Here is a 12,425-nt window from a genome sequence, read left to right as displayed (position 1 = left end):
TCTAAGCGAATCGCCCGCTCGAATATTTTTCTTAGTTCTCTCACCCCAGACAGTCCTGCCGGAAGGAAACCGTGGGCCCAATTTGCAGGATCGGCCTCAAAGGCCCCCGCACCGACGAAGAACGCCACGCTGCACAGCACCACCAGGTTGAGCATCGTTCTCAGGCCGTGCCAAGGCTGCCAGTATGAAAAAATAAAAAGAAGGAAAAATAAGGTCATTTTAGAAATAGAATGGTTTGAGGCGTAACTTTGTGGAAGCGATTCATATCGGAAAAGAAAATAGTTTTTCCACATGCACGACCTAAGTTTCGACTTACTAAGTCATCATGAGGTACGGCTGATGATGGCTGTTTTTTTGGATTGACTTTGTCTTTGTGTGATGACTTTGCATGATGATACCTTGTAAGGCGAAACCTAGGTGGTACATAATAAATTATTTTTGGAAGAACAAAGTATTTGCTTTTCGGAAGGTCAATTTCGTTTATGATGTGCACGGAAAATAATGAAAAGTCGATGAAGAACGTATATAAATCATTAATGGTGTGCGGTGTGAGACTTGGTGACAATTTTATCGATAAATAATAGTCTGCTCTTTCTAAAACCAAATATTTTATTAAGATAGAAGCGCTAAAAACGAAGAGTGAAAACGTCCACTCACTTATGTATTTATACTAAGTTTTAGAATGAGCAGAAATAGCTGTTGTTATTGATGATGGTGTGATGGAGCACTTAAAGGTTTTTTCTAGTAAGAAATTCAGGGCGTTAAAAATTATCATTAGGGGTGTAGGAAGATGTCATTTTCAAATGGGTCATGTCAAAAGGGTGATTTTTAGGTATGCATGTCCTCTAAGGTAGCCACTGGTGTTAGATGTTTTTTGTACATGTCAAAACTTATACTTTCATGGCTAGTACAGAGCTTGCTGGAACTCGGCATAATACTTAATATTCAGCTGGTATAGGATTGAAATACCCACACACACGCACACACACACACACACAGTCAAGCCAAAACTTATTCAAAACTGGGCAGGTTTTCGGCACATTAAATTTTGGCACGTTGACAAATTTTCACAATTAATATCTCAGGGCGAAATTAATTCTTAAAAGTGTATTTTATTTGGGTGAGTTCACTTTACTTTGACCAGATACGATACGTAAATATAAATCCGGGTGAAGCATAAAGAATAACATCAGAAACCCAACGAGAGATTAACATCCAGCTAATTGGAAGAGAAATCCAACAGCCTCTTTACCATTTCAAGCTAATCTTCACGATAACTTTGGGGGCAATTTACGAGGGAAGGTGAAAATATTCATGTTGGAGTTTCCTTCATTTGGCGTTGCGTGGTAACGTAGTGGACAAACCGTTGGCTATCTGTTGGGAGGCCTCGGTTTCGATCCCTGGTTACTTTGGACACCCGCAGCTTCACCCAAGGTATGTTAATTTGTTTGACAAAGCAGCCAAAAACGACGCAAAGGCTTTTACATTGGCTGATAGGCAATACATATAATGTTCATAAAAAAAGAAAGGGTAAGAATATAGAATACAATCAGGACGTATTTGCCTGTTTCGTAGATATCGAAAAGGCGTTTAATAGAGTGAATTGGGAATGACTAATGAGTATATCGCGGCAAATAAGAATAGAGTGGAGGAACAGGAAGCCTATCCGCAACCTTTACATGTCTTAGACTGCTCAAGTGCGAGGGGGGAACGGAAAGTCCGGATGGGCAATGTTAGGAAGAGTTTCAGGCAGCGTTGCCCTTTATCACCGTTGTTGTTCGACGTATATGTGGAGGAAATGATTAAAGGGGCATGGGAAGAACTGGAGGTAGGGATGAAAGTCGGTGGGGAATCCGTAAAATCAGTTACGTTTGCTGATGACCAAGCTTTAGTTTGTCAGTCAGCCAGGGGTTGCAATCATTGCTGAGTGAATTGGAAATTCAGTGGGACAGGTATGGGATGATAACCAATATTAATAAAACAAAGGTTATGCGATTTTCTAGAAAGAAAAAGGCCAAGCTTAACATTAAGATAGGAGGGCAAAAACTAGAGCAGGTAGAACAGTTTACGTATCTCGGTAGTGTTTTGGACCAACACGGTCAAGGTAGTAGGGACGTAAGGAGAAGAATTGCGCTAGGCAAAGAGGCTTTCACAAGGAGGAGGGAGTTGATGACGGGGACGTTGAGTAAGGATATTAAGAAAAGACTCGTAAAAACTTTGAGATGGAGCCTAACCATGTACGAAAACGTGGTCACTAAAGCAGGAGGATATACGTAGACTGGAGGCTTTTGAAATGCGGGTGTGGAGAAGAATGGAGAGGGTGAAATAGACCGAAAGGAAAACAATTGAGAAAGTAATAGGTGTGGTGGGTGAGGAGAGGGGTTTGTTGGTAACATTTTACTACGGTACTGATTATTTGCATTAAATGTACCTAGTACTATTATTATTATTATTATAAAATAGTTTTAAAATTAGGCAAATTGCTGGGTAGCAACGATCTAGTGATGCAAATTTACAAGAAGAACCTATTTTAGCTTATCTCTATTCCCTTAACCTCTTATTTAATTGTCTACAGCATTGAAAATCGATCGTCGTTTTAACTGGATGTAGTCTGATATTCAGTCAGCATTTAAAAATGAAATTACTAAAAGGAAACTTCGCCGTTATGAAACACTCCATATTAATACTTACGTTATAAGGATGTATTTGAACGGTCAACATGATTAGTGCTTTGAATCAAAGCCGTAAAGCGAAGGAAACAATTTTCCCGAAAGCATTTTATGGGAATTGCTGTACATCTGGGTAAATTAGGTGCCCGCGGAATTTCGAAAGATGACCTAGGGAATCCACGGGAATCGCCGTATTTCACATCGGTGACTTTTTCTCTTATTTACGCCGAGAGTGCGCAGATGGTCACGGGGAATGCAGATAAAGACGAGTTATTTGAAGCGAACGGGTCGAAACGAGTATAGGGAGAAATTTGGTAACTCAAGCTTTCGAAGTGAACTGTTGGATGGGGTGGAAATTATGCGCGCGCCTATAATAGTTGGTAGACAAAAAGTAGAGAGGGGGATGGGTGGTGGGAGTCTACGGGGATGAGATAGCGAGTGAGGGAGAATTTTTGTCGAAGCAACAGGTTGAGTTCAATAAATCTCCCAACGATCCTGAATTCTTTTTCTCCCTGGCTCGAGCATGCCTCATAGACTCGTAAAAATGAAAAAAAGGCCGTTGTCAATTTCGAGGGGATAAGGAATATTTGAAGTGGATTGAATATTTAGATACAACGGCCAATTATACTTTTTGCTTACGAACCTACCCCGGAATGTTTTACTGTATCCTTGGGGTGAATGTAGATGGATACGTGTACTGAGTCTAAAGAATAGCAGAGTAACAGAGAACAGTCTAAAGAGAGGCATAAAATTATGTTGACTTATGAGTAGAAACTTCTGGGCTTCATTTAAAGTGTTTATTGATTTCCGATTTCAGAAAATACGTACAAAGTGAAGTTTGTGATGTTAACAATCCTATGTAGGATTTTGATGACCGTTCTTATCCTTTGGGAAGATTTTAATAAATTAAATGATCACATTTTCACAATATTTTTATGTACGCGCGTTGATTAAGAAAATGCATATGTAATAATTTCCTTTATGGACTATTAACTCATAATACTTTGAATGTCCTTAAACCCCGAGATGGAATTGATAGTTACTGAAACGCACTGAAAAAAATCTTCTTTTCAGCTAATTGAAATACCGATTGCCACTCTTCAGTATATCACTTAATTTAATGAATATTTACGTTGAAATCCATGCCTGAACAGTCAGTTTTTGGTAAATTGGTGTTAAAGAAGTTATAAGAGTGAATTCGGTGCGTAATCAAACCAACGTTACATCAAGCAAATTAAATTGGCGGTAGGCATTTCACAAAAATGCATGCAAAGTTCGTTTGCGCGCAGTTGAAAAGGTTTGTAGAATATTTTGATCAGCTTTGAAAGAAATCAGTGGCTATCTGAAATCCTCTGGATGATAAAGTTATGGGCTCCAGTTAACTTAGAAATCTCATTACAAACGTTAAACTATTTCTGCGTGCGTATAATTAACGTATTGAACCATTATCTTCTCCTTATCTACTTTATTTCATTCACTGATCCTTTGAATAACAGCATTTGGAAGCCCAGGCCATTGGCTGTACCCTCTAACTCACCCTATCCCATTAATAATCATAGATTTCATACTGGTGGGTTGGTTCTAGCGTTATATTCCAGTCAACCTTCCCTGAACTTCATAGAGTCGGAAAATCCGCCCAACTCTGAGGTATATTTGATAATTTTCCATCTCTATGGATACAGAAGACTTCTGTTTCCGTTATGATTGTTGAGCTCAGCGGGTTACATCTCTTTTTATAGCAGAAAAAAATAATTCATTGATGATCTTGGTTTTATGGGAGGAGCGATGAAAATCACACCATAGAAATTAGTAGAAACAAACTAAATAATAGTCCTGGTTAGATAATATCATTACAGAAATTGTATCTGCGTGAAAGTAAAGAGTGAAGGAATTTTAGAACTTGAGGAGAGTTACCGGAAGAGAGATTTACAAGAGAATGTACTTTAACGGAAGACCTTAGATATATAAGCCTTCAACCAGATGAAAGTGTAATAGCAGTATATAGGACATGCCTGGAAACGTTAACGGGATTTATTAATAAAATAACAGAAAGATTACTTACGATCGATTTTAATTGACTGTCGGCCACTGGTAAGTCAGACGAAGCAATTGTGGAAAAGACTGAATAGGAAATGAGACCCAAAAAATCGAAATATTCGGGCTCTTAGTCTGCTGTAAACAATTAACAGATTTTAAGGAACAAATAAGTGTGAGAGGCTACGTTGTAAATGCCATCATTTACCATAATCTAATAGAATTAATATTTACCTGATTGCGTGTAATGTTAGAGAAAAACTGCCCAGCGTTGTGAAAACTAATATCCATCCTCTCATTGTCCCACAAGATGGCCCAAGGAGAATCAAAATTCGTTCCCAAAAAAGTAGATTTACAGGGTTTTTAAAGGAAGTTAATTACGGTGAAAGGGGGAAGAATTTCGGCCCTTCCGGAGATTCCTATGTTAAGTACCTATCGGACCCATCCCTATAACCGGTTGATTACGAGTCCTCCCGCGCACATTGAGGGGGGTGATGATTACTACGGTGGTGCATAAATTTCCCTTCGTCAGGCAGTACTGGTCTTAATAAGAACGTACAAAATTAAGTCCCTCTCCCTACCACTCCCCCTCCCCATAGGAGAGCGGGATCATGGTCGTTACCTGATGATGATAAGCCACCCCCGGAGGGCCGACTCCCTAGCTCTCTCGGCGGTTTGCCTCCTGCGGACTAGAGAGGTACGGATGCAAGGATTGGTTCGGCCGGGGGGCGGAGGGGGTAATTTGCTTGGAAGGGGTTGACGGGGGGAAAGAGGAAAGGGGTTCTGTCCTTGGGAATCGAGAGCAAGCAAGGGACTATTACCCTTCCCCACCGCTCCTTCCCTTTTTCAAGAAGAGGGGGGAAGAATGGAATTTCCTTGTGTTCACTTGTTTCCTCGGGCCTTACGCCGGCGCGGCTCAAGGGGATGAAGTGGGAGAGAGGTTTACGGGGGAGGCGGGACGGTGAAGTCGAGGAGCATAACCGCGTCTTCTCAGAGGAAGGGGATATCCTGGGTGTTAGGCTATTTGAAGCACGGGTCAGTTGCACGTGTTGCCTACAAGTAAAATATAAACTCCAACGGGGTTCGGCGCGACCCTGCTCTTACTCCTCTCATCCTGCTTCCCACTTCTGCCTATGCAAACCCCTTCACGCACGAGAAGGATATGCTGCTTCTGCAGTCTCCGTCAGTGATAGAGGATTGAGCCTTAAAGCTCGGATGTTGAGCCTTTGATGCCTCCGTTCGGTGCCTGAGGCGTGCGTGCGGAGGTACTTTGCAATTTATATGGAGTTCGAATGCGGACGCTTTTTCTGTCCCGAAGTTACCATCTCTGAGATTAAATACGGCGGAAGAATTGAATTTCTTCTGTCGCTAGTGAAAAGAAGTTCCTTGCCGTTCTTGTTTTTTTTCACTCTGAAACGATGCAAGGAGAATTCAATCAGGTAATGAAATTTTATTCTCCCTACGAATCGAATCATATGACAGCACATCATAATTGGATATCCTTTTGTGTTCTACCCTGCCTTCTAACCTGAAATGTTTGGCTTTGAATGCTACCTTGGACTTTTGTGTGAAGTTGCTGGTAATTTCCTAAATGTTTTCTTACATTGAAACAACCTTTACATAATATTTAACATGAATTGCGTTCCTATAAGTGGCTTGTTAAATATGAAAAGCAGTAAATCAAAGAAGTTCTTCAAATTTGAAATACCATATGCTAGTCTGATTGAAGGACGGGGCGATAAAATAAAAATTTAAACAATTTGAAAATTGATATGCTTTAATAGTCTCGTAGTTGAAATAAAAAAGATAATTTTGTATAAAATTAGAGAAAAATGGGAAAAGTAGGATGCTAATATTTAGCAAGTGGTTTCACCAGCGATACAAGAATTAAGAGGGATATAGGAGTTAGGTTACTGCAAACGGATGTTTTCTATAATTAGGAACAATTGGAAATTAGGAAGAGCAGATCTTTCGAAACAGAATTAAGCCTTTTTATCCACGTAATACTTAGATCGGGAGAAAACAACAGACAAGTTGATGCAGTATTTCTGGATTTCAAGAAAGCCTGCGATTAAGTCCCGCTCAATAAATTGTTACACAAACTTAAATGCTATGATTTCAATGAGAAGGTAATAACTTGGATGAGAGACTTCTTGTCAAATCGCAAATAAATACTAGTCATCGATGGGTTGTGCTCAATGGAGGTGGATGTATCTACTGCCGTATCCTAGAGAGGGGTAATAAGGCCGCTTCTATTCATTATATTCATAAATGACTTAAGCTCATACATTATTAGCAACCTCAAATTATTTGCAGACGACACGGTGGCATAAGGGGTTCATCAGATTGCGAGCTACTCTCTTGAGACTTAGCTACAATACCAGGTTGGTGATAGGAATGGGGATTATTACTTAGCATAGAAATTTTCGAACAAAGGAAGTAATGAGCAGGATATTAGTTATGAAATATATGACTCAGTGGTAACTACGGCAGATCAAGTTAAATATTAGGGGGTATTCCAACAGCACGCCTTTCATTGGGAGCAATTATCAGGACAATATGCGGATCCACTTAAAAGAAACTCGGCTTCATTAAACCGGCGGTGGGGAAATGTAAGGACAAAGTAAAAGAGAGGTGTTTTGCTCAATTAAGGCCACATTTGGAATACGCTGCAAGTATTTGGGATGTTTGGGAGAAAATTTGGCGGAAAGAAATAGGTTGAAGTCTAGAGGAAATCCGTCATATTCGCCAAAAATTGTTTCGATAAGAAGACGAGTGTGACAGGCCTTTTATGGGTATTAAGCTGGAAGCCGCTGAAGATGCAAAAATAGCAAGCGAGACTTGGACCTATAGAAAGGTTCAGAACAAACGGGTTTAACAGTGACAATTAAGGAATTATCATGGCCCCAATCTATTTTAGTAGGTCAAACCACAAAAATATGATTAGGGAGGTAAACTCAAGTACAGATAGATACACATATTTTTTCTTGCTCCGAACAATCAGGAATTATACCAACAAGTTCTTATGATTCCTGATTGGTTTCTTACAATTAAGAGCGAGCTCGTAATTGTAAGAAACCAAAGTTATTATGGAAATAGTAAAAGCATTCGATGTACAAGTCAGGACAAGATTAAACGCTCCGTTGACCAGGTGTATTCGTAAGTGCATGTGCATGTTAGTTGATTGTCTGTGTATTTACATGCGTGAAAGTTATAAAAGCTTCTGCATGAATATATACGCCTCTGTGGGTGTATATTGGCATGCATTTGTTAGATTTGCAAGTGGTTTTATTCTACTTTATGGGTGGTGATTTAACACCCTCGCCACACGCCCTTTCGGCGGCTTGAGGGGTATTATTGTAAATATAGAAAAAAAACAAATTTCCTGGGCTAGAGGATATTGCCGCTTGAGTACTGAAAGAGTTCGCGCCCGAAATTGCGTCCTTTAGAATTGCTAGCGATAAACTATACCACCCTTGACACAAACAAATGCTTTGTGAAAGGCAACAAATATAAGTGACATTATCTATGCTGTGAACCATTGACGGTATCAGAAGGCGAGACAAGAAGATAATGTAGGTAAGTTACTGCTTGGCGGGAGCAGCCAGGAAGTCTTTTCTAGAAAGGCACTTTCCGGAAGAATATTAGTAACCGGCGGAAGGCATTAGCTGGAGGAGCTACGAAAAACTGGAGGGGGACAGACAAGAGAATAGTTTCAAGAGCTCTACAATAAAATCCTCGTGTTGATAATGTATCGCGATGATGATTCAAATGAAGTGTTGAAGGTGAAATGGATAGGTTGGGTGGTTAAAGTAAAAGACCGTCGTATATATTAAGAATGAGTCGGGATATTAAAAACAGCACCTTGAGAACAAGGGATAAATTACTAGAGCATATTTCTACTTGCTAGCGTAGAATATTTGGGTGGAATATGCTACTTCTAGGAAAGTCAAGGACGGATTTAATGAAAGTACATTTCGAATATACCGAAAAACCTAAGGACTAATGAGGAGCGCAGCGGTATAATTCAATAATCTTATTCTATCCTCATCCTAATCCTATTAAATCTACTTCAAATAACCAAACAAAGAATTTACTAACCATTTTATATATCTCTGTATTACTCATTTGTAATAGTATTTCCGTGGTAGGTATCTTAATGAATCTGCGTCGTTACGGTTGCTGCGAATATTTCTTATGAAATGTTAGTAAGCGAGAATCTATTTCGTCAAACCAAAGAAATTTCTTTCGAGCGTTGCGTTTTTATTGTACTTTCCTCGTGGATGAGTCATATTATTGGAATGAGTTTTTTTACTGTAGTCTTGGGAATCCCTTTTATTTTTAGACTTATAGACACATTTAGCCGCCATTATAACGAGAACTTTCTATAAGCCACTCAATTTGGATGTACCAAAATACAGTAACTAAGGGGATGTGTTTAATTTCTTTGACCCTCAGTTTTTTCTTCCAAAGGTAGTTTTCGGAGGTTCTTGTCGTACATTTGGTCAATGGCTCAAAGTGGCAGTTCAGGTTTTTTCTTTCTTTTGCACCGCCTTGCGCCAGTATATACACAACGCCGACAGTGTTTCCCATTATTCCCGCATTCCCGCACGGTTATAACTAGTCAGTAATTCAATTGTTCTTGTTAGTGGGCCTCTGATCGAATATCTTTTAGTCGAGAGTTCTTATAAAATTTGGCCTTAATTTTCAACAATGGGTCTTGTTCTCAAATAATTTTGAATGATTTTTCTTGTGATATATTGCTACAACTTTTTATCCACCCTTCTGTCTTTGTCTTACTCCTAGAAGAGGCAATATATATGATTGGTATTGGACCAATATGGTCTCAGTAACTCGTTACTTTCCAAAATTAATTTTAGACGTTTCATTTTTTTATGCTCTAGAGCCTAAAAGTGTCTGAATGTGAGTTTCATGTCTGCCAGCATTCCGTCTCACGAGTGAAGCCGGGAAGAATACCAAATATCCCATTAGATATCCCACCAGTACGGATCCAGGACCAAAGAAAGACATGGGAAATCGGAGAGCTAGCCACGTTAATTTTCATCTGGTAATTCCATTTGTTGTTACAGTTTCTTTATGCGATAAAATTATACACACTCTTTTATCCAACCATGCGTATAGCTGTCACGAAAGTGAATGCGTAATTTGCGTTAAGTACGCAAGGCTTCGATACCACCCTATAGTAATTATTTGAAATTGAATTAAAATCAACAAGCAAATACGTAAATATTCTTTTTTCTTGGAAGCCGTCGTACTGTAAAAAAACGTTTTCGTCCTATGGTAAGACTGGGGTGAACTTTGACTCCTCAGACTTTAAGGTGAAGTCTATTGCACTGGAAAAAATCATCACAGGAAAGGATTACATATACCTTTACTTTAAGTCTTGAATTGTAGGTGTACGGGCTCCCTCTGCGAATAATCGGAAACTCTCTCACGAATTACCATGCAGGCGACCAAATTCGAAGCGTTGTGGTCTTTACGTGCGTTAATAGGCGTGCCATTGTTGGTGCACACGGTCAAAACGGACTTCTCTCTTTACGCGATCGCACCGAAAACTGCAGCCCTGGAGGAGCGGACCACACTCGGTCCCCCACCCTCCACCCTCACTGGCGGCGGTCGACGCCCCCGAGACACGAGGCGGACTTCGATGCTCCCGAGAACAGTTCGGGCCCCATTCCTTTTTCCCGGCATCGACCCCCAATTGGCGTCACCACCGGGACTACTACGGATCCAAATAGACGAATCGACGATCGAAAAATAAAGATGATGGCGACCGGTAAGCTTTATGGGAGGGTTTTCGGGGAAAGTAGAGGGGGTGATGGGAAGGTGAGGGGGCCATGCTAATAAAAGGGGATGAGGAGGAGGTGATGAATAAGTGAGAGGCGAGAGACAGAGGAAAGAGGAAGGTGCAAGAGCAGCTTCGGTCGTGCTCGTGAATTTAACATTCGGGGCGGCTGCCGTCACCGCCGGAGGGGACGCCGTCGTTGCCCGGCATTTCGGCGGCGATGAGGTCCGGTGGGAGGTTCTTGGGGGGTAGGAGCGAGCGATGGGGGACCGAGCGCCCCTTGGAGGTTCGACCCTGCACTCGTCTTTGTGGCCGCAATTCCGCCCGGGCTTCAAAGCCCTCCTCCCTTTGGCGAAGGGGCAAAGGGGAATCGGGTGGAAAGGGGGTGGAATTGGGAACCCTGAGGGGCCCTGACCGAGGAGGGAATGGGGGGAGGACCCTGCTCCCTGACCCCGTTCCCTTGCATCCCCGCTTCGGAGAAGGTTCATCCCACCGCCCGCCTTCCTGCTCCGCCCCCCCCCCCGCCCGCCTCCCCGTAAACAATCTTCCCCGGCCCCTCTCGACAGCACTCCGGTTAGGGAGTCCCCAAGTCCTCTCCCTCCACTTATCCCTAAGGCTCTTGCATTCCTCCGCTACCCTTGTCTTATCCTTTAAATCCTTTGAGAAATCCGCCCCCTCCTTCACTCCCCATCTCTCCGTTGCCTCCCTTCCTTTTTCATTCTCCTTCCATCCTCTGCTATCTCTGCCCACCCCCTCTCTCTCTATCTCCCTTGTCTTTTCTCTCGCACAACTCTCCCGAGGCAAAGCAGTCGATCCCCATCGTTTTCCCCGAAGTCACTGTGAAACTTCATCCTCTCTCTCTCCCTCCCTCTTTCCCCCTCTTTTCATCTTGGTATGGTGAGGGAGGAGGAGGAGAAGAAGAAGGAGAGAAGTAAGCGAAAGACCCTCGTAATCCTCCCCTCTTCTTACATCACCATCTCCTCCCCTCATCTTCTTTCATGTCTCCGTATCTTCAATCCGACAAGGCTGTCGGTCCGAATATCCCTCCGGCCCTACAGTCTCTCTTCCCGGCTTCGCTATTGTCCCTTCCGTTAATTTGTACCCCATCTCTGATAGCGCATTTAAAATTTGTTGAATCATAATGCATCAGCTGTGCCCCGTTAGATTTTCCGCTGGTCTCTAGGTCATCACCCTTCTACGCTAAATCCTTCAAGTTAGTGTGTATTTTTTTCGAAATCACGTCTTTCACGGCTATTTTTTGGTAATTTTGGATTTTGTGCCCACAGATTGGGTTCCGAACGGAACGCTGCGTCCCTGTTATGTCAGCGCCAATACTAAGGCATCGTGACTGTTATCACGATGTAGATAATAGATATATAGTAGAAAACATTTTGTGTGCAGAACCTCTATTTTGCTGAGAGTATTCTACCACTCTTAAAGTGATGAAAGCGGTGGGATCTGGGAGAGGTAGGAACAAAATTGAGAAGATCGATATCACCAAGGTGTCGTCGAAGAATAGCGATATTGGGTGCATTGAGCCGAACCTGTATGCCCGACAATTTTGTGAGCGAAACGAAATCGCCCATCTCTGTCCACTGTTAAGGCCAAAAAAGCGTGCTCCTTTAAGCCTCTTTGGGAAATAAGGCTCATTTTAGGCTTCAGGCCCTGAGTGCTTGACTCGCCTGAGGACACACAAATCGATTTGGGTCCAAATTCCTGATCTTATACCTGAAATTCATGAAATTGCTAAGTTATGTGTTTTAGAAAATTTGCTCTTCTCGAGGTAGTTGGAACGAGATATTTTTCTACCCAGGACGGTAGCCATGACTGCATTTTAGTTTTAAAATTCAATTTCTTTAAGAAAGCAGGAAATGACATGCGGTTATATTTAGTCACCTTAAAGTTTGTTGATACGT

The 12,425-nt window shown here is 41.7% G+C and overlaps 1 protein-coding gene across 1 annotated transcript in view; it reads right to left on the bottom strand.

Annotated features, from left to right (window-relative positions):
* Positions 1–12,425, bottom strand: part of LOC139692479 (probable cationic amino acid transporter) — a 438,727-nt gene that overhangs the window by 30,944 nt on the left and 395,358 nt on the right. Inside the window, exon 3 of the mRNA XM_071590696.1 lies at positions 45–176. Coding sequence (XP_071446797.1) covers positions 45–176 — 132 coding nt within the window. The remainder of the gene's footprint in view (positions 1–44; positions 177–12,425) is intronic.

The sequence above is a fragment of the Hetaerina americana genome, unplaced genomic scaffold, assembly GCF_022747635.1.
Source record: "Hetaerina americana unplaced genomic scaffold, ioHetAmer1.1.p SCAF_4, whole genome shotgun sequence".
Lineage (NCBI taxonomy): Eukaryota > Metazoa > Arthropoda > Insecta > Odonata > Calopterygidae > Hetaerina > Hetaerina americana.
The sequence above is the reverse complement of the archived record's forward strand: the minus strand, read 5'-3'. Positions and strand labels throughout refer to the sequence as shown.